This window comes from Vipera ursinii (assembly GCF_947247035.1).
Source record: "Vipera ursinii genome assembly, chromosome: 1".
Classification (NCBI taxonomy): Eukaryota; Metazoa; Chordata; class Lepidosauria; order Squamata; family Viperidae; genus Vipera; species Vipera ursinii.
Window position 1 is genome coordinate 338,205,650 of NC_139512.1, and position 25,555 is coordinate 338,231,204.

General features: G+C 39.6%; 2 protein-coding genes across 2 annotated transcripts; both read left to right on the top strand.

Annotated features, from left to right (window-relative positions):
- Positions 1 to 10: 10 nt before the first annotated feature.
- CCT6A (chaperonin containing TCP1 subunit 6A) lies at positions 11 to 10,075 on the top strand. The gene is made up of 14 exons (XM_083351319.1): positions 11 to 218; positions 1,601 to 1,664; positions 2,688 to 2,822; positions 3,628 to 3,801; positions 3,955 to 4,058; positions 4,620 to 4,730; positions 5,164 to 5,323; positions 5,757 to 5,839; positions 6,328 to 6,424; positions 6,774 to 6,921; positions 7,898 to 8,031; positions 8,266 to 8,368; positions 9,354 to 9,426; positions 9,755 to 10,075. Exons 1-14 carry the CDS (start codon positions 85 to 87, stop codon positions 9,825 to 9,827), a joined length of 1,593 nt encoding a protein of 530 aa, XP_083207445.1. The 5' UTR covers positions 11 to 84; the 3' UTR covers positions 9,828 to 10,075.
- Positions 10,076 to 12,072: 1,997 nt separating this feature from the next.
- Positions 12,073 to 22,768, top strand: SUMF2 (sulfatase modifying factor 2). Its single transcript, XM_083351366.1, has 9 exons — positions 12,073 to 12,526; positions 14,026 to 14,176; positions 16,375 to 16,489; positions 17,168 to 17,212; positions 17,920 to 18,070; positions 19,212 to 19,267; positions 20,457 to 20,541; positions 21,247 to 21,412; positions 22,496 to 22,768. Exons 1-9 carry the CDS (start codon positions 12,439 to 12,441, stop codon positions 22,602 to 22,604), a joined length of 966 nt encoding a protein of 321 aa, XP_083207492.1. The 5' UTR covers positions 12,073 to 12,438; the 3' UTR covers positions 22,605 to 22,768.
- Positions 22,769 to 25,555: the final 2,787 nt, after the last annotated feature.

Here is a 25,555-nt window from a genome sequence, read left to right on the forward strand (position 1 = left end):
TTGCGTCAGACCTGGGTCGAGTCCGGCGGGATCGTCCGTACACTCGCTCCTTTCTTTTTTCTCCTCCAGAAGCGGCCGGGAGAGATGGCGGTGAAGGCTCTCAACCCCAAAGCTGAGGTAGCGCGGGCTCAAGCAGCCCTGGCGGTCAATATCAGCGCGGCGCGTGGCCTACAGGATGTGCTCAGGACCAATCTCGGGCCCAAAGGAACCATGAAAATGTAAGGCAGGGGAAGAAAAAAAAGGGGGGGGGCTCGTTGTGGGAGCTGAGGGTTGGGGAAGAGAGGCGTGGTTACGCCTAGCCCCACCTATCCACATGGCGCTCGAGGGCGGAAGCGGCGAAGTGATGCGTGCGCAAAATAGCATGGAAGGAGCCCCAAACCCACCTAGCGATATGCTCCTTTGCACGTAGCATTTCCACAGCATTGTCAGTGAAACTTGCTTTTATAAAAAAATAAAACAAAATCGGACGGTACCTATGTTTGACAAAAGATACATGCAGAGGCAGAGACAGCAAGTATGTCTTTACAGTGCGTGTAATTACCGTTATAAAGCATTGGATTATCCAATAAACTTATTTATTTATTTATTTATTTATTTATTAATGGGACTTATATCCCGCCCTATCTCCAGAAGGACTCAGGGCGGCTAACAACAATAACATACAGTAAATACAGAAATTAAGATCAGATTAAAATTAAAGGCCTCTGTACAATAAATAAACTTCCAGGTAAGTATAAAATATTTATATTTTCTTTCTCAGTAAATTTAGACTGATTACAAATAGACTTACTTCATTTTAGCTACAAGCTGTGAATCTTTATTCAATTTATATCCTGAGCTTTTTGTCTTGGGGTTTGAGGTGCCATGCATAGTACTCCCTCCACTAGGCTGGGGAGAGAGTCTTAAAAGTTGCCAAGGTTGAGGACCCCTGTTATATGTCACCCAGTGAGTTTCTATATTTTCCTAATCCAACTCTTTAACCCCACTGGCTCTCAGATTAATAAATTAGACTGCATAAAATTGCCCCATCAGCCAATTAGTTTTGTACAAGTCTGAACTTGAAACATAAATGATTGATCACACCTTTTTGAGGAACAGCTTCTGTTCCCAGTACACCATCACAAGTGGTACATAGGGGCTATTAGTTATCAAGTCTTTTGTTTAACTGTCAATACGTGTTTATAAATCATGGCATTGCAGAGCATCTGTCAGCTGAATGAAAGCATTGCGGGTTTGATTGGCCACATTTTAGTCTGAGGCAATGTCGTAGATTTATAATGGTACCTCACCCAAAATTAGCTCTCTTACACAACTCCCAGAGTATTCAAGTTGTTATGCCATCCACATTTGGTTTCTGTAACTGGTGGAAGAAGATAGCACCAGAAGAATATTTCTTTTGATTAATAGGATAGTCAATTCCAGAATTGAAAGTAGAAAAGAGCCTTGGATGTGATTCTTGTCAAATGAATTTTTGTTTCATACTGACTGTGCTATAACACAGGATAGTGATATTAATAAAGTTTGGCAGATCCTTTTGCTCAAACACTTGGAAAAGGAACTGGGATTGAAGGCTGATTGCTTTGCTTTCTGTTTTCCATAGGCTTGTTTCTGGTGCTGGTGATATCAAGCTTACCAAAGATGGCAATGTCCTGCTTCATGAGATGGTAAACTTTCCCTTCCCTTCCAAGAATATAATTTTAAAATATCAAGTCATGTAATACTTTCTAGAACTCTTATCTACATGCAAAAAAGAAGCATCTTGCTAGATTTTACTATGAACAGTATTGGTGATGTAGGCCAAATTTTTTATTAACATTTTTATGTCAAAAGTTACTGATGACTTTATATTTTGTTTTTCAGCACAAAATGCTATGTTATGTTGAAATTGTATAACAATTGTCTCGAAGGATCTGCTGTTGATCAAAGCATAAGCTTCTCTCTGCTTTTTTGGTTCTAAGATTAATTAGAACTTCTACATTGCTGGTATTACTGTAGAATGTTTCTTCAACTGATTGATAATAAAGCACAATAGTAAAATGGGGAGGAATATTTTTTTTATTTCAATGGCCACCCATCTCAGTAAATGACTGGGTGGTGTATATCATAAAGCATAAATACAAATACATAAAAGTTGAGTGGAACTATTGCCATAGATGTTAATATAACTAAACACTTTGACACATTTAGGGCCCCAAGCATATAACCAAATATTCACGGTCTTATGGATAGCCAACAGATATGGGGTCATCCTGATCTTTGAAGGGAGAATGTTCCAGAGGGCAGAGGCTAAGGCAGAGAAATGACAGGTGCCGTAACATGCTTAACCTGCTGCATTGAATCGGATGATTAGAAATGACTGGGAGAAGACATTCCCTTAGGTAGCTTGGTCTCAAGCCATGAAGGGTTTTAAAGATGATAATCAGCATCTTGAATTGCACCCAGAAGCACTCTGGCAATAATGCAACTCATATAGCAATACTGTAATGTTATACATCTGTTGAATATCTGATACCCTTTACTTAACTACGTGTGGAGCTGCCTTGTGCCAGTTGAAGCTTTTGAATTCTCTTCATAAGGAACCCTATGTAGAGCATGTTGCAGTAATCCAGACAAGAGATCATGGGTGACTGAGCAAAGGAATGACATTTTGATAGTACTCTTTTTTTTGTTCTTTTTGCATCCATCAGCAAATCCAACATCCAACAGCTTCCTTGATAGCCAAAGTAGCAACAGCACAAGATGACATCACTGGTGATGGGACCACTTCTAATGTCCTCATAATTGGTGAGCTGCTCAAGCAGGCAGATCTCTATATTTCAGAGGTATGTGGCAGTGTTATGTACTTGTAGTCTGCATGAGGACATCTTTAATTTTTTTCAGATTGAAATAAAGCTGAGTGAGAAATTATTGATGTTGCCATGAAAACGAGATTCTTAGTTGCACATCACTATTTTGTTAAAGGGAATATACCTAAACTAGATTAAAATTTCAAACTTTGAAACATAGTTAACAAATTAATCTTATTCTTCCTGTTTTTCCCTATGGCTCTAAACTTCTATTTATTCAGATTATGGGTAGTATATAATTGACTTTTGACCACAGTGTGTGAGAAATTTCCAAATCTGTTGCACAGTGAACACCCAGATGAGCTCCATAGTTCCTTTGGCATAATTCTGTGCAAGAATAAACTGTACTTTACCCTCTGCGTTGAAAGGACTGTTTTTCCTTTCATGTGTATTCAAAAGGACAGTACAAATTGTCTTCATGCGCAGCCTCAGTTCATCTAGAAAAGTTAAAGCAAAATAGTTATCCCTGAAATCACTTGATTGAATCTATTGTTGTGTGGGCAAATTTTCCATTGTTTTCTTTTCTCTCAGCCTTTACCATAAATAATGGCATAATAATTTATTAAATGTATACGCTATTCAACTTGCAGTGACTGGGTAGTTTCAGTACCTGCTCCAGGGGATTTAAACTATGTCCGGAGAGGGCTTTTTTGAGTCCCCCGCTTCTATAGTAAAAAGAAATTGCTTGTGGAAACTGATTGCTTGATTTTTGCCTATAATCAGAGTATGGAGTTTTATATGTGTGCATGTTTTTTTTAAAAAAGTACTTCTTTGATATTAGGGGTTGCATCCTCGAATAGTTACAGAAGGGTTTGAAGCTGCAAAAGAAAAGGCTCTTCATATCTTGGAGCAGGTCAAAGTAGCAAAGGAAATGGACAGGGAAACACTTCTAGATGTTGCTAGAACTTCCCTCCGGACAAAGGTCCATACTGAGCTTGCTGACGTTTTAACTGAGGTGAGTCATTGATTTCTTGTGTTCTCCAAAAATAAATTCTACACAATTCCCATAATTAAAGTGAAGCAGATCCCTGAAGGGGTTTGTGTGTGTTGTTGAGTTGGTAAATTCTGGAAGTCCTGTTTGATGAGGCTTGTTCTCTTTTCTTTGAAGGCTGTAGTAGATTCGATTCTGGCAATCAAAAAACCAAACGAGCCAATAGATCTTTATATGGTTGAAATAATGGAGATGAAGCACAAATCTGAAACAGACACAACGTAGGTATAATATGAATGTGATCTATTCTCAAAGGCTTGAAATGTATCGGTCTTACATATTCCTTGTGGTGGAATCATCGCTGTCCCACATCATGCTCTCTTGGCCTTTCCTAAATTGGTCTTTTCCAAATATTGGATCTTGTGGGATTCTCTGCTAGCATGACAGAGAATTGTGGGAGTTACTGTTCAAGACATTAAGGCAGAAGATATGCTATATTGTTTTTGCTTTATAACATCGATAAAGTTAACATAGTTATCTTTTGTTCTGAGCTGTTGTAGGAATTAAAGCCAAAGTTTTGTAAGTTTGAATTATTTAGAGCTGAGAGCATGGGTGAATTCTGCATTGGCTTTTGCAATGGCTAATGGAGTCAGACACCATGCAAGAATAAAAATTGCCTCAGATTTGTCTAGTGACATGCTGTACTAAAACAGTGTGCATGGGTCTGAAGGATACACATCAAAATTGTTCCTAGGACTCCCATTTTAGCAGGAAATGCATGGGATTAGAAAGGATAAACTGAAACTAACTTCTTAAAAAGCTATTTTAATTATCTTTTACAGCCTAATAAGAGGACTTGTCCTGGACCATGGCGCTCGTCATCCTGACATGAAGAAAAGGCTTGAAGATGCTTACATCCTTACTTGTAATGTGTCACTAGAGTATGAAAAAACGTATGTATACATTAGAACTTACAGCCCCAGTTGGGATTTGCAAAGTGATCTTGTTTAATCCTACATTTGTGGAGGTTGATATTTGGTTTGTGGGATCTTCTGGGTCTTCCTGAAAGCCACTCTGACAATTTCTGGTGTCAGTTGCTTCTGATTTCCCTTACCTTTACATATATGCTTACTGGGATTGAAAACAAATCAGGCCAGATCTGGATAACACTTGAGTGGGAGACACCACAGAAGCTTGGATAATATGCTAGACTTGGAGATGGAAAAGTCCTAGAAAGTGACAATGGGAAACTTTCTGTATAGTTGCCAAGAGAACTGCCTGCGTTTTGTCTATGTAATCACTGGGAGTTAAGTTTTAACCAGGGGGTTGTATACTTTTTATGTTTCCTGTCTAATTTTAAATTCTGACAACATATTTTTTTTCCAGAGAGGTGAATTCTGGATTCTTTTACAAGAGCGCAGAAGAAAGAGAAAAGCTTGTTAAAGCAGAAAGAAAGTTCATTGAAGAAAGAGTGAATAAAATCATAGAGCTGAAAAAATCAGTTGTTGGGGATTCAAATAAAGGTTTTATTGTGATCAACCAAAAGGTAAGAGAAGGACTTGGTATTGAATGAGATGATTGCCTAACAAATGGGTCTATAACACAAAATGAGCCAAATAGAATGAAACATTGATTTAATTGCCTCCCATTTAGCAGAGTACTGGTGCAGTTGACAAAATTTGCATCCAGATTTTGTGGGACAAGGTCTATTTTATCAGAAATAGGGGAATTTATTTAAATGGCCATTTGTGGCAGTTTTTTTTTATGTTAAGTGACCCAGAGTCTCTGGGAATCGGATGACATTTTATTATACAAATAACAAGCTGGTAATAAATTCACTATTAATGACATTTGGCTATAATAGGAATGCCAGTGGTCCATTAAATCATGGTATTGTTGCATGTGGCCTTTATTTAGTTTTTCAGTTTAAGCTTTATTTAAACCCGAGTAGATCTGTTTATCGCATTCTGTATTTTCAGGGGATTGATCCTTTCTCCCTGGATGCACTTGCAAAAGAAGGGATAGTAGCACTGCGCAGAGCAAAGCGAAGAAATATGGAGAGGTTAGTTTCTGTGAGAACCTGGGCGCTACCTTGGAATTTCAACGCTATTTTCCTTTGAAAGTGTCTAGACTCTAATAACAGCATCTTGCTATAAATCAGAAAAGAAAAGTAACATCCCAAAGTTTTGAGAGGAGTGATCTTATGATTCCTAATCCTAGATGTTTGGAAAACATTTGGAAAGTGTTTTCTTTAGAATTTCTTCATAATAAATTTAGAATGCTGGTATAAATTAACTACTTCAATCACTTTGAATTATTAGTATTACATAAAGGTATTCGCACATTGATTCCTTTTTTAAAACAAAGGGATTGCTTAATATTCTTGGTTGCATTTAAAAAGAGGAGCAGGTATTGCCACCAGCCTAAGCCCTGGCTTCCTGAATAAATCACAGCTGGGTTCACAACTTGCCAAGCCAAATCAAGCAAAATTCAGTATGTGAACCCAGACTATAACAAAAATATCCAAACATATTTATTAATTATGTTCAGGTTAACGCTGGCCTGTGGAGGGGTCGCTATGAATTCTGTAGAAGACCTGTCCGTTGACTGCCTGGGACATGCAGGTCTTGTCTATGAATATACCTTGGTGAGTTTGATTTTTAAAGTCTTCAGTTTGATTTCTATGGCTAGCATTATAATTAATACCTAGCTTCAATAGTGTTAAATGTTATTCAAAGGCCGAGTGGGTAGATGGATGGATGGGAGAATATTTCATAGAATTAGAGCTCCTTTGAGGGAGATGGGTGGCTTAGAAATATAATACATAAATTAATCTTGGAATTCTTACAATATTACTGAATAGAACAAACAGCTTTTTAAAGAACATAAAAATAGGCACAGTAATAATATAATAAATGTACTGTTCAAACCATAAAAAATCCAATATATACTACATACTTAGCATTTATGGTCCTTAATGTTTGTTCTCTGCGCAGGGTGAAGACAAATTCACTTTTATTGAAAAGTGTGAAAACCCTCGTTCTGTGACTCTGTTGATCAAGGGGCCAAATAAGCACACCCTGACACAGATCAAGGATGCTATAAGAGATGGACTGCGTGCTGTCAAAAATGCCATTGAGGATGGTGAGTGGGCTAAAGCACTCCATATGTTAGCCTCAGGGTAGCCAGTTGATTAAATGAAGTTTGATTTTAATATTACTTCAATTAATACATTTGGTTAATAGCACTTTGAAAATTCAGTTTTATTAAAAAGAGGCCCAGGAGCTCAAATTGGAATACATACAACTCCGATTTTTCCAACGAAAGCAATGTTTAGGGGCAGATTGGAATGACGAGAGCTTCTTTGTGTGTGGATTGGAATCTGCATTTCTCTGGTCTTTAATCTTAGTATTTCACAGTTACATATGTTAGTTCAGTAATCTTACTTAGTCGAATACAGTGGAATCTAAAACTTCATGAATGGTGTTGCTTAAGACAGGTCTCAAATAAGGAAAAATGTATTTGCAGGAAATTGTATTTTAGTTCAGCGTCCTTCATATTTCAAGGTTTTCTTGTGGAAGGAAGAACAATCTTCTTTTAAGCATTTTTGCTTCAGGATACTTTTGTGTTGCTAAATTTAGATAAACCCAATAATAACCCTTGTGTGTGATTGGAGTGTTTTGGCTATGTTGAGTATCAACCAATATAATTGAGATGGTGGTGATGGTATAATTTTCTCATAAAATAGAACTACCACAGCAGCTCTGGCTCCTAGTAGTGCCTGTGCTAGTATAATTAATCCATCTTAAATCAACATAGGTATTGCAACTTAAACTATTTTAAAGGTACATAAATGTATTGTGGGAGGAGAGAATGGAGGTAAAACAAAAGACTATCACACAGATGATTGTATAAACATCGGAGGTATACAGCATGTGTTGAGTTTAAAGAGACTGAATCTTAGTATTGCAGACTTAAAACTCTTCCTTTAAGAAGACTAGAGAACTTCCCAAAGCTTTATATTTAATGGGGATTTACCCTTTTTAAGCACTATATCCTTGGCTGTCTGCCTTGCATTTGTGGCAAGATTGACGTTAACAAATGATTTTTGATTTTCCAGGCTGCGTGGTTCCAGGTGCTGGAGCCCTGGAGGTGGCAATAGCTGATGCCCTTGTGAAACATAAGCCCAATGTGAAAGGGAGAAGCCAGCTGGGAGTTCAGGCATTTGCTGATGCATTGCTGATTATCCCTAAGGTAGGAAGCTTCTGAACAAAAACACCTAATAGCATTCTTCAGCTCTGTAGCTACCATCAACAAGACTTTCCAGATGTAAGCAAAGATATAGCTGAAAGGAAAATGGAAGATAGGGAAAAACAGTCAGTTCTAAGTATATATTGCACATTTATCTCCACTAAATGCCAAATAGCTCATTTCTTGACAGAGAGAACAATAGAAAATAAATACTTTTTTCTTTATTTATTCTTACAGGTACTTGCTCAGAATGCTGGTTATGATCCTCAGGAAACACTAGTTAAAGTTCAAACAGAATATGCCGAGTCAGGACAACTAGTGGGGGTGGACCTAAATTCTGGTGAGTACAGAACAGTGGCTGGCAATAGCATGATTGACAAGCTTGAGAGGTACTTTGTAATTCTGGATATGTTATGATAATACTTCTTTTCTTTTACAAATTAAGCTAGCAGAGGGTAATGATTTTTGAAAATGACAGTTATTATAAACTGGTTCAGTTGCATGCTTTTATCTAGAAAACAGCGGCACTAAACCAACACAAAGTCCTTGGTGCTTTCTGAGCTTGGTTTTCTTGCAGACATTTCATTATGCAAACTAAGTAACATCAGCACTGATGATGTTACCTAGTTTGGGTAACGAAACATCTGCAAGAAAACAACCAAGCTCAAAGAGCACCAAGGACCCTTCATTTCGTCCCTGAGCTGCAAGCATTCTCTTTTATTGATGATGTTCTCATTGAGAGTTTATTGAGGTGAACTCGTGATAATGGTTGTACTTTTATTTGTGACTGCTTAGCAGTTACATAAACTTGTAATTGCTAAAAAGGTTACAAATAATATTGTAAAGAAGGCTGAGTCATGTTCCTAATAAACCAGGCAAGGACAAGCTATAACCATTTGTTGTACAGGTAATCCTAAACTTAAATCACAATTGGGGCTGGAATTAAGGTTGTTAAGAGATGCAGTCATTAAGCAAGCTGACAACCCAATTTTATAACCATTTTTACCACAGGAAATCACCAGTAGTTTCTTACCACAATCATTAAGCGAACCATGTGGATGTGAAATGAACCACACTATTGTGAAGTGAATCTGGTTTTCCCAATTGACTTGTTGAAAACTGGCTGGAAAAATTGCAGAATGGTCCCAAAGGAAACAGACAATTCCTTCCCAGTTTCTAAACCATTTTAACTCAATAGAACATTCATGCATGTCTTTACTTTTCCAAACCAGTTTGCACATGGTTGTAAAACTAGCAATCTATGAAAAGACTATAGAGCAGATAGGATTATTGCCTTTTAATGAACTTTCTCCTATGTCTTTCAGGTGAACCAATGGTGGCAGGAGCAGCTGGAATCTGGGATAATTATAGTGTTAAAAAACAGTTGCTTCATTCTAGGTAACATTTTATAGCTAACCATTTAAAAAAAATGACCTCAACCACACTTGGAATTGTATATAGAATTTACTTGACAATTAAGACCTGGTTGAGTATACTTTTTGTATAAATAAGTTGGTATGTTTTTCCAGACTATTTTAATCCTAGTAACTAGGTACGGGGTCTCATATTTCAAGATTTTTTTGCTTTTAATGTGAGAAGAAAAAGCAAAAATGAAATTGGCCATATGAACCTTCTTAAAGTATACAAGAAAAAGGGCTGAATGTATACTTTTAAAAAATGAACGATAAATTGAGACAAATGAAATTTCTCTTCCTGTTTTCTCTAGCACTGTTATTGCTAGCAACATTCTCTTGGTTGATGAAATTATGCGAGCTGGAATGTCGTCTCTCAAAGGCTGAACTGGAAGACGACTTGAGTGGGGAATCTCTACCAACTGTTTCCTGAATTCATGTTAACAAAATCCCTTTTCCAACATGTAATTCAAAATAATAGGAGGAAGAAAAGTTTACCTTCAGGAATTTGGCCGCTCACGAATTGAGATCCTTCACTTCTATAGAATCAATTACTATTTATTTTTTACATGCACTGAACAAATGCATCTGAAGTTACTGTCTTTCAACCCATTAAAGTTTTTCCCTCTCTTCAGGCTTCGAGTGTTGTCTATTTTAATAATACTTCATTGTTTATATATCATTTTCTGTAGTTTCCACTGCATTTAAAAAAAAACCTTTTAATGACCCTGTAGTCCCTTCCTAGTAGAGTCAGGGTGATAGATGGAGCTCCGCATTTCCTGGCCAGGTGCCCTTCTTGACGCCACATGGAGTTCGCAGCAGATATTTCTTTGTACCCTAGGAGAGAAATGTCTCCCACTACCTAACATTGAACTCTCAGCCTTCCGAGTGGAAGGCGAGTATCTTCTCCAGCAGGCCACCATGCCACACTCAAGACTTTCCACTGCATTACTGGTATGAAATTCCATGGCACATACTGCCAGAAAAAGCTTAATTATCTTACATATGCATTCAAGGTGGTGCACTACAAATATAAAACAATTTTTAGAATTAAAATCAAGGTGTTAAAATCAGTTTGAACTGATTTTTGCCATTTTCCTGAAAGGCTCTAGTTCAGGGCTCTTCAACCAGTGGTATGGGTACCATCTGTGATACATTGGCACCTGGCAGGTGGTACGCAACCATCCTAAAAAGGAAGCGGGGGAGGGGAATGAGCGGAACCGGTGGCAGCACCACACAAGCCTAAGCAAGAGATGGCTGGAGATGCAGAGCTCGGCGGAAGCCCCAGGATCAATGCTTCGGGGTTGTCAGGGCTCTGGGAGCACCAGGATCAGCTCCAGTGACGCTGATACTGGTGCTTCTAAGCCCAGAAGAAGCACTGATCAGCTGGAATGTTGCAGCATCTCCAGGGTCTTGTGATTTACATTCAGATGCTTGGCAACTGATTCATATTTATGATGGTCAGTGTCCCAGGGTCATGTGAAGTGACCAAAACCTGCAACCACCCAGCAGACAGGAGGATAAAAACCAAACGCCCCCACTGCCAATCCTCAACAGAAATGCTCACAATGAAAACCTCAGACAAAAGGAAGAGCACTGCCAGGCAGGCAGGCAGGTGTCTTGCTCGGCTGTGGCGTGGACACTTTTTTCAGTGCCATTGTAACTTCGAACAGTCACTAAGCAAACTTCATCACTTTTTTTTGGTCATCAAGTTTTTGACACTTTGGTAGGCGACTGGTGGAACTTGGATGTTGCCATACCCTAAAAGTGGTAAATTGGGTGAAAAGGTTGAAAAGCCCTGCTCTACTTTAATGGACAAAACGCTGTACTGTTGAGGTGCTGGAAAGATTGGGGCTTGGGAGGCAGGCAGGCAGTGAATATATTTGGGCAGGCAAAGGTGAGACATCTTGCTATTGAGTTAGGGGTTAGGTTACTCAACCCTTGCTCATTACTATATTAAATAGAGCATTTACATACTCCCCAATTTTCACAGCATTGCAGCACTCTAGTTTTGCGGATACTCTACTAGCTCAGCTGTAGCAGGGAAGGCATCATTTTTAGTGGCCCCTGATTTAAGTGAGAATGCGAAGATTGCAAAGAAAAATCTGGTCTCTGTTTTGGCCTATAAGAACAAAGTAGGCTTTGTGGAGTACGCTGTGACGATTGAATTAGGCAGTGATTTCTCTAAAAGATTAATCTTACCATTTTCAGTAGCTTTATAAAACGCATTTTTTTCACAGTTTATGATTTACTATAGTATGCAAATAAAAATGATTTTCTATAGTAACTGGGTTGGGGTGGCTGTGCTCACCTGTACCATAAGACACTCTTATTTGAACAAGCCGGCCTGGCCTGATGGGGGATGGGTTGGGTTTTTATGGTTATTTTTAATATCTGTACTTATTGTTTTTAGTTGGGCATATGTTTAATTTTCTTTTAACTTTTGTATTTTTGTATTTTTTATATATCTGCCCTGTTCACCGCCCTGAGTCCTTCGGGAGAAGGGCGGTATATAAATAAAATTATTATTATTATTATTATTATTATTATTATTATTATTATTATTATTATTATTATTATTATTATTATTATTATTATTATTATTATTATTATTATTATTATTATTATTCAAAGCGAATTAAAAAAAACACCAACCAATGTTCTGATCTGTGTCCTGAGCACGGCCTTCGGAGACAAAAGATTGCAACAGCCATATATCCCAAGATAGCGTTTCCTCTGGATTTAAGAGCAGCACTGTTTCGAATAAAAAGGGGGAGAGGAGCTGAGTCCTTCCCCCACAGAGATAATCCGACGCGAAGCCAACCCAGACCATTTGCGAAATGAAGGAAGTTCGCAGCTGTAGGACGGAGCCTGCCCCTACACGTGTGTCACTCCTGTCGACCCCGGAAGCAATCGCCGTGCCAGATTCCTTTGCTGCAAATTGCTACCAAGGGGGCGAAGGAATCGTCAAGCGTCCTCTTCTCCTCTCCCCGTGTCAATGTTCTTCTCTCCCGCTTTGCTCGCGAGTCTCTTGCCCGTCTTGTTGTCTCCCTGGGCGGTGACCGGAGGCCGTTCGGAGCGCCCCGGTGAGTCCCCGCCGCGGCTTCTTCTCCTTTTTCCTGCCTGGGCTCGAGGCTTGGGTTAAATTGGGCAGCAGGGTGCTAAACCTTGGAAAACCCCTTTTCCCAACTAAGAGAATGTTTTTGCCAGAAAGAATCGAGGCCGAGAAATAATTCCATAGAATAGAACGGAACTTGAATAATAGAATAACAGTGTTGGAAGGGATCGTGGAGGTCATCTAGTCCAACCCCCTGCGCAAGCCAGAGACCCGATACTATTCTGGACAAACGGTTGTCTATCTTCTTGAAAACCTCCAACGTAGGAGCACCCATAACTTCTGGAGGCAAGCCGTTCCACCGGTTATTTGCATGTTTCCATATCTCTTAGGGGCCATGCTAACCCATGATTTGTGTGATCCAGACTGCCTTTATCCACACAATCTCTGAACAGGTTCCTCCTCTTCAAGTTACAAGAAAGTTTGTCCCCTGTGCAAACACAGCCAAACAGTGGCTTAGGCATGCTTTGGGCTGTACTGTTGAATTCCAATTAGAATTTAAATTGGGATCCATCAGAAGAAGCTGGGAATACACAACATGCTATCATTTCCAGATTTTTAGGCTGTTCCAGTAAAAATGTAGCAAAAATAGCAAGCACCCTAGAGAATCCTAAAAAATAATTTTATCAGGGCTTTAAACTTTTAGTGTACCATTATGGGGAAAACAGCTCTGTATTGCAAGCAGAGTGTACTGAGTAATGTGTTTCCAGCGAATATAACTTTTAAGGAAATTCCTGTTCTTTAGGATATGCTGCAAAACCTTTCTTTCCACTTGGAAATTTTGTAGTATGAATCCTGTTAAACTTTTAACATTTCTAAAGTGCTGGTGATTTTAGAATGGAGGTTGCACATGTTACAGAATAAAAAAAAATAACCTATTATTAATAGTAATTTGATTTATATTCTGTATTTTTATCCATACAGGACAGTCAGTAAAATTGAAATATCCAAATAGATAATAATAAAGCAAAAGCAGCTCAATTAAAACAATCTTGCCTTGCCATAAATAGCATGAGAATGTGCTTTAACAATTTACTAATAAAATGGCATATAATAAAACCATGAAAAATCACAAAATATTTAACTTAAAAGAGGGGAAAATGTCAAGTGACAAACCCCTTCGGGATCACCATGAAAGTTGCTATGTTACATTTTAACAACCAAAAAGTTTGTTTCTTGTGTTTTTTTTAAAGGAACTTCTTTGGCTTCTAAACTTTTCATTCTTCTTTACAACTGGATCCAGTCTTGGTCAGTCACCGGGACCAGAGGTTCTGAGCTTTCAGATTCATGTTGGAGCCCATCCTCAGAGATCTCTCTCACCAGAATGTGAGAAAGCTCGGAAGACAAAATCTCTGGTCCCGGTGATCGACCCAGATTACATCCTGCAGCATTATCCTGGGACACATATATTTCCCTTCATTCTTTGCTACTCCTTAACATTCTTGCAGCTAATTTTAATTCTTCTCTCAGCTTTCAGGAAAGATGAAGATACCGTACAGCTGCCCAGTGGAAAATTGGAAATTAGAACTAACATATTGGATGGTAAAAATAAAGACAGACCCTTCAGGATAATCAAACCATTTGTTATGGACAAGTATCCAGTCACCAACAGAGACTTCCGGTAAAGTTCACATCCCACGTTAGCTGAACATGGTTTTTGCCTGGCAGTAATGACTCAATAATACAATAGTTTCACTACTGTTTTGGATTGCATTCACAACTTGCAGCTTTCTAACAATTCCGAGTCAGCCCTTCAATGTAGGCCAGATGAGTAAACAAACTTTAACAGGAAGACCAGAACTGTCCACTACTTTGTTAAGAAACTCCTTGATGTTCAACAGCACAGTTCATGCTGCAGTAAAAGATTGTGGCAGGATAGTTTTGAGGACTAGAATCCACTTTTTCAAGTTCATGAAAGGTTGTCTTAGTTGGCTGGTGTTAAATAAAGGGTAGATTTGGGCTTGGTAGAAAGGTAAATTTCTGATACAGCTATTTTGTGGCAAAGTCCAATTCGGGAGCAATGTATTTAGTAGTAAGAAAGAACAATAGTATCCTGAGTCCCAACCCTCTCTCTTAGTGCAAATTGTAGATTACATTTCCTTCGCATCCTGCATTTCCTGGTTGCTTTATTTTCAGAATATCATTAGGAAAAACAAGACATAACTAGCAATAGCACTTAGACTTACATACCACTTCACAGTACTTTACAGCCATCTCTAAGCAGTTTACAGAGTCAGCATATTGCTGTTGTGATTCAGGGTCAGCCTGTGAGTTCGGCAGTTGGGTCGGACAATTCAGAGGAGGAGGGGGGTGTTGAAGACCTTGCTGAGGGGATTGAAGATCTTGCTGATGAGAGCCCTCAGCCAGGCCCCTCCCACTTGGTCACCACGGAGACCCAGCTGTGTGAGCCTGACAGCGTGGATGAAGATGACCCACAGCTGGCCCTGTTCAAGGACGCCCGACGCAGGAGGCAGTCAATTAGGAGTAAACAGAGGAAGGCAAAGGAGGCAGAGAGAAGCCACGCCCTGAACTCTATATAAGGGGAATGTCTGGGAGGGCTGGTTTGCTGAAGGCAACCGCTTGGATAGTTCCTGTTTCTTAAAGCTCCTGTTTCTTGGTTTGTCTTGTTCCGTTTGTTTTTGTGGTAATAAATTTGGCAGGCGTAATTCCAGCCTCTTGCCTTTTTGTAAAAGAGGTTGTCCCTGCCTTTTCTGCAGGGCCGGTAGCAGGCTGGTACAGAACAATTGCCCCCAACAATCTGGGTCCTCATTTTACCAACCTCGGAAGGATAGAAAGCTGACTCAACCTTGAGCCGATGAGAATCAAACTGCTGGCAGTTGGCAGAATTAACCTGCAATACTGCATTCTAACCAAGGCTCTTCACCATCTGGATAAGATAAATAGTGTGCAAAGGCTGTCACAAGTTAGCTAGCTGTGACAAGAAACCAGTGCTGAATGAGAAAGGGCTTAGTGCAACATGGCCAGTTGCTGATCACATGTGATCCCTGAGTCCTTTTCTTTGGGACCCTCAGAGACCTCAAATTGTCTCCTAAGATATTTGCAAACAACCTAATTACAACAGTGCACTTTCCCACTGAAATGTTATGGGAATAGAAGGAACTAGGCATATAAATACACTAAACCTATATGCAAAGGTATAAAAGTGGAAAATGAAAAGCCTAGGGCACCGTCAATTTGATCCCCATTCCAGTTGATTTAGCACATCATTGTCACACCCCCTGTATCCTTCTCCTGTCAGAATTTTATTTATTTATTTTTTATTTATTTTATTACATTTATATACCGCCCTTTCCCAAAGGACTCAGGGCAGTTTACAGGGTAATTAAAAACCAAAATGCAAAAGTTAAAAACAAGTTTTTTAAAAAAATTAAATTTGTCCCTGTATAAGTAAAACCCCAGTTAAAATAAGATTAATCCTCAGCCTGGGCCAGAGAGCTCGAAGAGCCAGGTCTTCAGGTCCTGGCGGAATGAACGGAGGTCGAGGGCAGTCCTCAGCTCCACTGGCAGCTGGTTCCAAAGGGCAGGCGCCCCCACTGAGAAGGCCCTATCCCTGGGTGTCGTCCGCCGGCAATCTCTTACCGGCGGGTCCCTGAGAAGACCCTCCCTGTGGGAGCGCACTGGACGAAGGGAACTTGATGCCGGCAGCAGGTGTTCCCTCAGATATCCCGGACCCAAGCCATGTAGGGCTTTATTAGGTCATCACCAGCATTTTAAGAGCAGAAACTCCCAGCCACAAAATTGTTGAGGGATCTACAAAAAAAGGCTGGTTTGAAAAACAGTTCTATCTTTTGGGCACAGGGAATTCGTGAAAGACCAGAAATACAAAACGGAAGCCGAGGAATTTGGCTGGAGTTTCGTCTTCGAGAATTTTGTCCCTGAAAAACTTAAAAAGAAAGTGACACAAAAACTGGAGGTAAAGGGCCACTTTTCAGCATTTGGGAGAAAGGGGTGATTTTGATCAACCTGCCCTGTGTTCCAAACTCCAGAAAGTCTTACAGATCACAGATTATTCAGCACCAATTTATATTAGTAAATGGGTCAGTCAAATATTGGGAAATAGTTTGAGTGTTAAGAGGGTGATTTCCCAGGGAGAGAAACTACAAGTAATAAATTCTAGGAGACTGTAAGTCTAACCTGAACTTGTCATGAAGTGAATTGATCCATCTTGCCTAATGTAGCTTCTGCAGCTTGGCAGAATGTGGCATCTTTTCAGCCATCCTGCCTAAAATTTTGTGATCTGAAATGTTCGGCCTGCAAAGTTAAACTTTGATTTCTTATTGCGTATATCTTCCATTGCTCCTAGTTTGGCATGCCAAGTCCTTAGGGCTCTGTATCTTTATTGAGCAACAATTTCACCTTTATTGATCTCAACAACCAATATTACACCACTTTCCAATGTATTTGAAATCAGAAGGGCTAGAACCATTGTTTTCACCAGGTTTATACCATTCTTCTTTTGAAAATGATTGTCTATCTAATGTTACTCTAAAAATGGAGGACAAATGCATGTTATTTTGATGAAAAGTGGAACAGTTCAAATTGGGATTTCTTATTGTTACTGATTACATTCTACTTTTATTCTTCTCTTTAGTCTGCACCATGGTGGCTTCCGATTGAAAAAGCATTTTGGAGGCAGGTGAGACTTCAGTAGAGGGATATAGATGTTATCGGAGTCATGATTTGTCTCTGTGTACTACGGTGTACTACGGTGTTGATTAGTGAACCATACTTACAATCTACAGACTGGGCTGCCATCCAAGATGCATAACAACATTAGTTGGGACCCTCCACATAACCGGCCAACAGAAAATACACCAAATGTTTTTGCCAGCACTAGAAAATCCACAGTGCCCTTAAGATCAGGGGAGTCAAAGCGGCAGTCCATGGGCCGGATGCGTCACCCACAGGTCACACCCGCCCTGGTTCCGCAAAGCCAAAAAATGTCATGATACATCACGTGATGCAATCGAGTTTGACACCTGTGCCTTAGATGGCATCTACACGCCCCCCAGATGAGATTTGAAAATTAATCCTTTTCAAAGGGCAAAAAAATTATAGGAGTTCACACATCTTGTAAAAATTTGAATTTTTTTTAGATTTTAATGAGATTTCAAGTAAGAAATTTTGTGGTGTTTGTGTTTCCAGCTGAGTGTGCCCAGGCTCTTTGACGATAAGACTGATGATGTCTTAAGATAGTTTGGCCATTGAATTAATTAATCTGTCTTTGAACACTTAGCGCCTGAAAATGTTAGTAGACCCTGCCTTGCAATAGCTTTTTAGGCATGCAAATTTAATTTAGAGATAACAGTGCCTTAAATAACTAGAATCCTTTCCTGTCTTCAGCCTTCAGGTCCTGGATCCAGCATCAAAGACAGGCTAGACTACCCAGTGTTGCACGTGAGCTGGAATGATGCTCAGGCTTTTTGCAAATGGAAAGGGAAGAGGCTACCAACAGAAGAGGAGTGGGAATTTGCTGCTAGGGGAGGCCTTGAGAGTACGTAAGCAAGGAACTAAAGTGGTCTTAGATCCATCACAATAATATCTCAATCACTGCTTCCCAGACTTTTTCCTCCATTACCCAAAACCCATTATCAGAAAGCCCTTTCTACCTATTGTAGGTAAAATACCTTAAGTCAATTTAAATGTCCCTCTTGTAATTGGGTAATGGATTTGTATATTGTTAGCCAAAGAAAAGCCACTTTTACCCAATTTGGGGTAATTTACCAGATTTGGGAAGCAAATCTTGCCCTTTTAATCCAGGTGGGCAGTCTACAACAGTATTTCTCTACCTAACAACTTTAAGATGTGTAACATGGCATGGGTCCGGAATACCTCGGGGACCACCTGCTGCCGGCGTCAACTCCCCTCCGCCCCGTGCGTTCCCACAGAGAGGGCCTCCTCAGGGTGCCTCCAGTCAGAGAATGTCGGCTGGTGGCCCCCAGGGGGAGGGCCTTCTCTGTGGGCGCCCCGGCTTTGTGGAACCAGCTGCCGGTTGAGCTCCGGATGGCACCGGATCTCTGCTCCTTCCGTCGCGGGTTAAAGACCCATTTATTTGAACAAGCTGGCCTGGCCTGATGGGGAATCACTTAGGGTTTTAATATTTATATATATTTTTATTGTTTTTATTGTGGGCAATAATTTAATTCTTTTTTAATTTTTGTATTTTTGTAGTTTTAAGATATGCCCTGTTCACCGCCCTGAGTCCTTCGGGAGAAGGGCGGTATAAAAATTTAATTAATAATAATAATAATAATAATAATAATAATAATAATAATAATAATAATAATAATAATAATAATAATAATAATAACAACTTCCACTTTCAGAATTCCCCAGCCAGTATTTGGCTTTTCCCTCCCTGGAGAGATTGGCGATAAAAGGATTACAAGAGAGCAAGCAAGCACACAATGGGGCATATACATAGAAAAAATGCAGTGGCACCAACAGCCCTAAGCGTGCTATCCAAATAATGCGTTTAGAGGTTTAGGTTTTAATAATCCACATGCTTTTTAATGTTTGATATTAAAGATAAGCTGCTCCAGGATCAATGGTTGAAGGGAGGAAATTGGTGTGTTTAGAATCGATAGTGTGGATCGACATTACCATTTTATTTTATTTCTTCCCCTTTTTGTTAGACAGATTGTATCCTTGGGGAAATAAATTCTTAGCCAATCGCACAAACCTCTGGCAGGTAAGAGACCAAAACTGGAATTTTTATTTTTATGAAATGAGAAAAGCAAAAGCTAAAGGGGATGATGAAAATGACAAAATTGGTTAAAGAAAAAATCAAACCAAGAGAAAACCATTAAAAAAGCAGTAATAACTGGAGGACAAATTATGTATATGTGTGAATGAATTCATATGTAGTCTTGAGAATAAATAGGGATTTGAAATACCCATATTTAGTATCCAAAATGAAGGGATTATATTGCTCCTGTATAACATTCATGTGACTTGGCTCAAATAAAATTGCAACACCGATATTTATAACCACACTGCAGAAAGTGCATGATATAATCAAATGCAGAAGCAAAATTCAGTAAAAATCATGGTGCAGCCCTTCTTAAGAGTAGTGACAATAAGCATTCCCCATCTTTCTTTTTGCATCATTTTATCCCAGTTCAAGGCTATTCATGGGGGTAAAGCAGTGTTTGTCAAGTTTGGTAACTTTAAGATGTGTGGACTTCAATTCCCAGAATTCCCCATCCAGCATGTGGGGAATTTAATAAATGTATAGGCTTCTCTTTTCTTCCTGTTTTATTGCTTCAGGTGTCGAGGGAATAAATGTACAGGCTGCCCATCTCATATACTTGCTGGCTGGAGAAGTCTGGGAGTTGAAGTCCACACATCTTAAAGTTGTCAAAATTTGAAAAACACTGGCATTGACCATTTCGTAGGCTTGGATTCTTTTGTTTCATATGTGCATATCTTTATTGGCCAAGACTCTTCTTTAGGCATTAGAAACCTGGCTTTGCCATCAAGTCTGGGGGTTCCTGATAGCATGGGGGAACCTTTTTCACAGCTTGTTTGTCAGCATTCTCAGTTGCTCTTTTATTTTTAATTCGGGTTGCTTTTTTATTTTCTTGTGCTCTGTTTTAATTGTTAGCTGCTCTGAAATCATGCATGTGAGATAGGCAGCCTGTACATTTATTCATTCAATCAATCAATCAATCAGAGGAATCGCTAAGTGTTAATACCAGTTTGATGACACATAAACAGTCAATCAGATATACCATTTCATTGTTGCACAGGCTGTTCAAGACTACTCTTGAACTATGAAACACCCCACCCCACCCCCTGAATTTTGTGGCACCCTGTTTGGATTTGTTGTCTTTGTTTACCTCAGGTGTTCACATATTCACCTCCTTTTCTCTGCACAGGGCAACTTTCCCAAAGTTGACACAGCTGAAGATGGCTTCCGTGGAGCATCACCAGTAGCAGCGTTCCCTCCTCAGAATAATTATGGTAAGATTACAGGCCGTAGTCATTGGAACTGGTCAGCCTGCTGGCTCTCACGTGGAATAGGAAGCATTTTAAATAAAGGTTCTTGAATTTTCAAGGTTTTAGTCCTCTCTCTAGCAAGCTAAATTGTCTTCCTAACAGATCGTTGCATTTTACAACGTTCTGTAGATAATACAGGTGGATCTTGCTTAATGACTACCCTGTTAACTGTTCAAAGTTACAACGGCACAAGAAAAAGTAGCTCTGTGACCAGCCCTCACCCTTACGGTTGTTGCTGTATCCCATGATCACTATTTTTATGCTTCAAAGCTGATTTCTGACAAGCAGAATCAATGGAGAGCTTTATAGTAAAATTGCAAGTTGTGGTTACATAATGTCACAAAAACAGCAAGTGATTAACTTAATGGAAATGACATAAATCCAACATGGTCACATGATATTTTGTTTAGTGACAGAGCTGCTGGTCCATGTTGTAGTTGTTACATAAGGATTACCTGGACTGGAAACTCCGTTCCAGGCCAGCAATTGAATTTGTGATGAGTGCAGGTTTAGTTCTAGAATATGCCAGCATCAGTTTTTCAGAAACATTGTAGATACACTTTTCTACCTATTTGCTCTTTTCCTTTCTGATCTTCCAAGGCTCATATACTTCTTTACGGGCAGATTGGAGGCTTTCCCAAGTGAATTACTGTCTTTGCTGTATCACAGGCTTATACGATTTGCTAGGAAATACTTGGGAATGGACATCCTCAGAGTATCGTCCAAATGGTCCTGCATCCCGCCAGCCTGGTCCAAAGATGTGTGTCCTGCGAGGAGCATCCTGGATTGATACAGTGGATGGCTCTGCCAATCACAAGGCTCAGGTTACAACGAGGTATGCTGGCAAGTGACATCTTATTAGCATCTTCTCCTCCAGATTTTAAAACTTATAGTGTACTGGACAAGTGCAATCAGCAGCAGCCATCAGTCTGACAAGAGCAACAATACACTTGTGCAGTATTTATTTTATTTATTTTATTTTAATCCCATTTATATCCCGCCCTTCTCCGAAGACTCAGGGCGGCTTACAATTTAAGCACAAACCAATGTGCTTAGCAATAGCCTTCATTCTATGTATATGCCTGCTTATTAGGGCTTTCATACACCCCCCAAGCGGCATTATTACAAAGTCAGCTTAATTGCCCCCAACAATCTGGGTCCTCATTTTACCTACCTCGGAAGGATGGAAGGCTGAGTCAACCTTGAGCCTGGTGGGATGCGAACCTGCACTAATTGCAGGCAGCTGGTGTTACTTAAGGAGGCATTAGCCCACTGCTCCACCAAGGCTCCCTTTTGTATGTGTGTCATAACATCACATAGGCATTTAAAAAGGGTAGAGCTTCTGGTATAACCTCATGATGATGCTTATGTCGTTTGTCAAAAGCAGCCAGGGCTGCCAAGATTTCCAGTGATGAAAATACAGGCAACAGGAGTCATTATGACTCAAAACAGCAGCTGGATGCTGAATTCAGACCACTGAACATTCCTGAGAAAGGAGAAATCTTGGGATTGCCCATACAAATTCCAGACAGCTGGGGAAGAGGTTGAAAAAGCAAAAATGCATCTTTTTAAAAATAATTTATGATCCATGTTAAATAAACATTTAAATGTTTACCATTGCTTAATTAATTGGGAAATCCTTTTTAAACTCACCAAGAACTGATTGAATGAACTAAATCCCGCTTTCCCCCCTCTGGCATTGTTCAGGTGTATTTAGATTGCAGCCCCCAGAATTTCCCAGGCAGAGTTCTCATTACAGTCCTAAAACATTTTGATTTTATTTGATTTATATACCACCCTTCTCCCGAAGGACTCAGGGAAGACAAAACGTTTAGGAATGCTGAAGTAGCTCTGGATTTGGGCCAGATGATCCAGGAGACCTTCTGCTAAGACAAACCCTGTTCCTCTTAATCCATAGGATGGGGAACACTCCTGATTCTTCTTCAGACAACTTGAGCTTCCGATGTGCCATCAGCCTCGTCAAGCAGCCAATGCAGGAAGCTGTCCGCAAAAGGGCTGAACTCTGAAGACAATATTAAACTCTTCTAAAAAGACCCAGATCTTTTCTCCTATGGAGATGGGTCAGCCTGCATTTTTGTTGGCAAGACTTTGGGTATTTTTTTAGCATGATATTGATAAAGGACAATGTTAATGCTTGAGAGCTAAAAATGAATAAAACCTTTCCACTGGTTGTAAGTGTAATTCAGATACTCATTGTTTTGTTATTTGCAGATTACTGGTTTCATTCTGGAACAATCCTATGCATGAAACCATTGTGCTACCTAAGCTGAGATTGGCTGGGCCCATTCATTTCTCTAAGTCATATACAGTATTTGTTTTTGGTGTAGCATTTTGAATAAACCCATCTGTTAAGATTGACAAGCTGTAGCTTGTGGCTATAGCCAGCATGTTATATTGGTTAATTAATTTAAAAAGCCATAGTTAACAAGGTAATGGTTTGGCAGAATGAGTAATCTTTTTGGCCCTCTCTTTGCCTAGGAGCCACAAGGGGCATGGTGAGGCTGCTGTGATGTCACCAGCACTGCCCACACCCTTTTTGGAAATACTGTTTAAACCACAGTTGGCTTTCTTCACAAACACTATAAAGCAAAATCAAACAAATTGTATTATGGTTTAGCACTATGTCATAATTCAGCCTCTAATTCTTTGGATTTTGAGATCCCTTCCAAGAACTGCTTATAACTTTCCCCTCTCCTTACCTCTCTTCCCCTCCTCCAGCACACGTCTGCAGTAGTTTTAAGTGAGACAGGATTATGGCCAATTTGGAATAAGGTTCTGTCAACTCCGGATAAAATTTGAGAATCTACATATCACAATTCAGTCATATTGAATAAAGCACATTTATTGTTTGTTAAATATTTTTTTTTAAAAAATCATGTTTTTATGTGCAGCTCTAATAAATAATAAGTCCATAACACATCTATGTGGAGTTGAGTCATGGCAACTGGACTTTTCTTTTTGTTGGTTTGAAATGTTTTGTTGCTTATCCAAGTAGCTTCTTCAGTCTGAGCAAGTTAACAGAATAACAGAGTTGGAAGGGACCTTTGAGGTCATCTAGTCCAACCCCTGCTCAAGCAGGAAACCCTATGCTGTTTCAGACAAATGGTTGTCCAGTCTCTTCTTAAAAGCCTTCACTGTTGGAGCAGCCACAACTTCTCGAGGCAAGTTGTTCCACTGATTGTTCTTATCTTCAAGGAAATTTCTTCTTAGTTGTAGGTTAAAGTTAAAGTTGGTTAGGGGGACCTCATACATGTTGGAGGACATACAGTATATGTAGTCCTCCTAACCACCTTGTTAGGACTGAAGAAGCTACTTGGATAAGCAACAAAACATTTCGAACCAACAAAAGAAAAGTAAGTCTAGTAGTAGTTGACTGCTAGTACTATGGCAACTAGCTGGGTGACTGAGACTCTTCATCAACATAACTCATCTATGTGTTAATGCTAGATGTTTATCTATCATCTATAATCTTCATTACAGATAATGGAACTGCTTTTATTAGATGTTTTCTTTGCCTACTCCTGCTGGATTGGGATGTGTTTCATTGCACTCAGGACAACCTGGATCTTAAGCAGCAACGGCATTCCAGAGCGCGCAGCTGAACTAAACCAAAATAGCTTCTTCTGGCTCAACATACGTACATCAGTGAAGCATGACAGGCTGCAACTTCCTCTCCACCCCCCAGTGATTCACTATAGCTAGCATTCAGAAACAGGTTGGCTTGAAACACGGAAGTTCCATTTCAGACATTGTGCCAAATACTGTATATCCTCCGCTTTGAATGGAAGACTTGGGTTCTAAGACATGCTAATCCAGCATTCTGAATCCAACAGTAACAGGGAAACCCAGAAGCAGGAACCCCGTCCTTCTCCAATGCTTCATTCAAAAAATAAATAAGACAGACTGTGCTGAACATGGAGGATCCATGTAGTTATATTAAATTTGTCCATTGCTTTTAAAACAACTAAGGAAGCGATGGGCAGCCTAAAACAATTTAAAAAGCTTGTGAGTCTCTTTCTACGAGACGTTTTCAGCCTCAGAGCAGCCACCCAGTCCTGGGATGAGAGAAGACTTCTTTGCTGATTGGAAAAAAGGTCCCTGTTGAGTTTTTCATCCTATGACTGGAGCGGTAGAGAAACTTTCATGGATGGGAATTAGCACTATGATTTGGTAGTGCAGCTTTGCACTCCAGAGCTTTTCATTTATCTTTGGATCACAGAAGTTTCAGAAATCATACAGGTAGTCCTCAACTTACGATCACAATTAGGAGCAGAATTTTCATTGCTAAGCAAAGAGGTTGTTAAACGAGTCATGCCAGGTTTTACTTTTTGCCATGGTTGTTAAGCAAATCATTACATTTGTTAAACGAATCTGGCTTCCTTCAATGAGTTTGCTTTTTGAAAACTGACTGGAATTGGCTATCACATTATTTTGGTGTGCTGCAACCATCATAAATTTATTTATTAAATTTTATTTATTAAATTTAAATTTATTGCATTTATATGCTGCTCATCTCACTATCCAAAGCGGTTGGCTAGAGCAGAGTCAATACAGGTAGACCACGACTTACAACCTCAACTGAGCCTAACATTTCTGTTGCTAAAGCGAGACATTTATTAAGTGAGTTTTCCCCCACTTTATGACCTGTCTTGCCAGAGTTGTTAAGTGGTTCCAAAGTGAATCTGGCTTCCCCATTGACTTTGCTTGTCAGAAGATTACAAAAGAGGATGACATGATCCTGGGACACTGCAACCATCATAAATATGAATCACTCGCCAAGTATCTGAATTCTGATTATGTGACCATGAGGGATGCTGCAACGGTTGTAAGTGTGAAAAATGGTCATAAGTCTCTTTTTTCAGTCCTGTTGTAACTTCAAACAGTCACTGAATGAACTGCGGTGAGGACTACATGTACACCATTCTAAGTGCTGGAATTTTGGTCACGTGACTGGGGA

What these genes read in the sequence shown, in the direction of transcription:
- CCT6A (XM_083351319.1), top strand. Translation starts at nt 85, where the DNA reads ATGGCGGTGAAGGCTCTCAACCCCAAAGCTGAGGTAGCGCGGGCTCAA. An exon ending in TCACTAGAGTATGAAAAAAC is followed by an intron (nt 4,731 to 5,163) that starts GTATGTATACAT and finishes TTTTTTTTCCAG; the next exon opens with AGAGGTGAATTCTGGATTCT. An exon ending in CATTGCTGATTATCCCTAAG is followed by an intron (nt 8,032 to 8,265) that starts GTAGGAAGCTTC and finishes TTATTCTTACAG; the next exon opens with GTACTTGCTCAGAATGCTGG.
- SUMF2 (XM_083351366.1), top strand. Translation starts at nt 12,439, where the DNA reads ATGTTCTTCTCTCCCGCTTTGCTCGCGAGTCTCTTGCCCGTCTTGTTG. An exon ending in GTCACCAACAGAGACTTCCG is followed by an intron (nt 14,177 to 16,374) that starts GTAAAGTTCACA and finishes TTTTGGGCACAG; the next exon opens with GGAATTCGTGAAAGACCAGA. An exon ending in CCCTCCTCAGAATAATTATG is followed by an intron (nt 20,542 to 21,246) that starts GTAAGATTACAG and finishes GCTGTATCACAG; the next exon opens with GCTTATACGATTTGCTAGGA.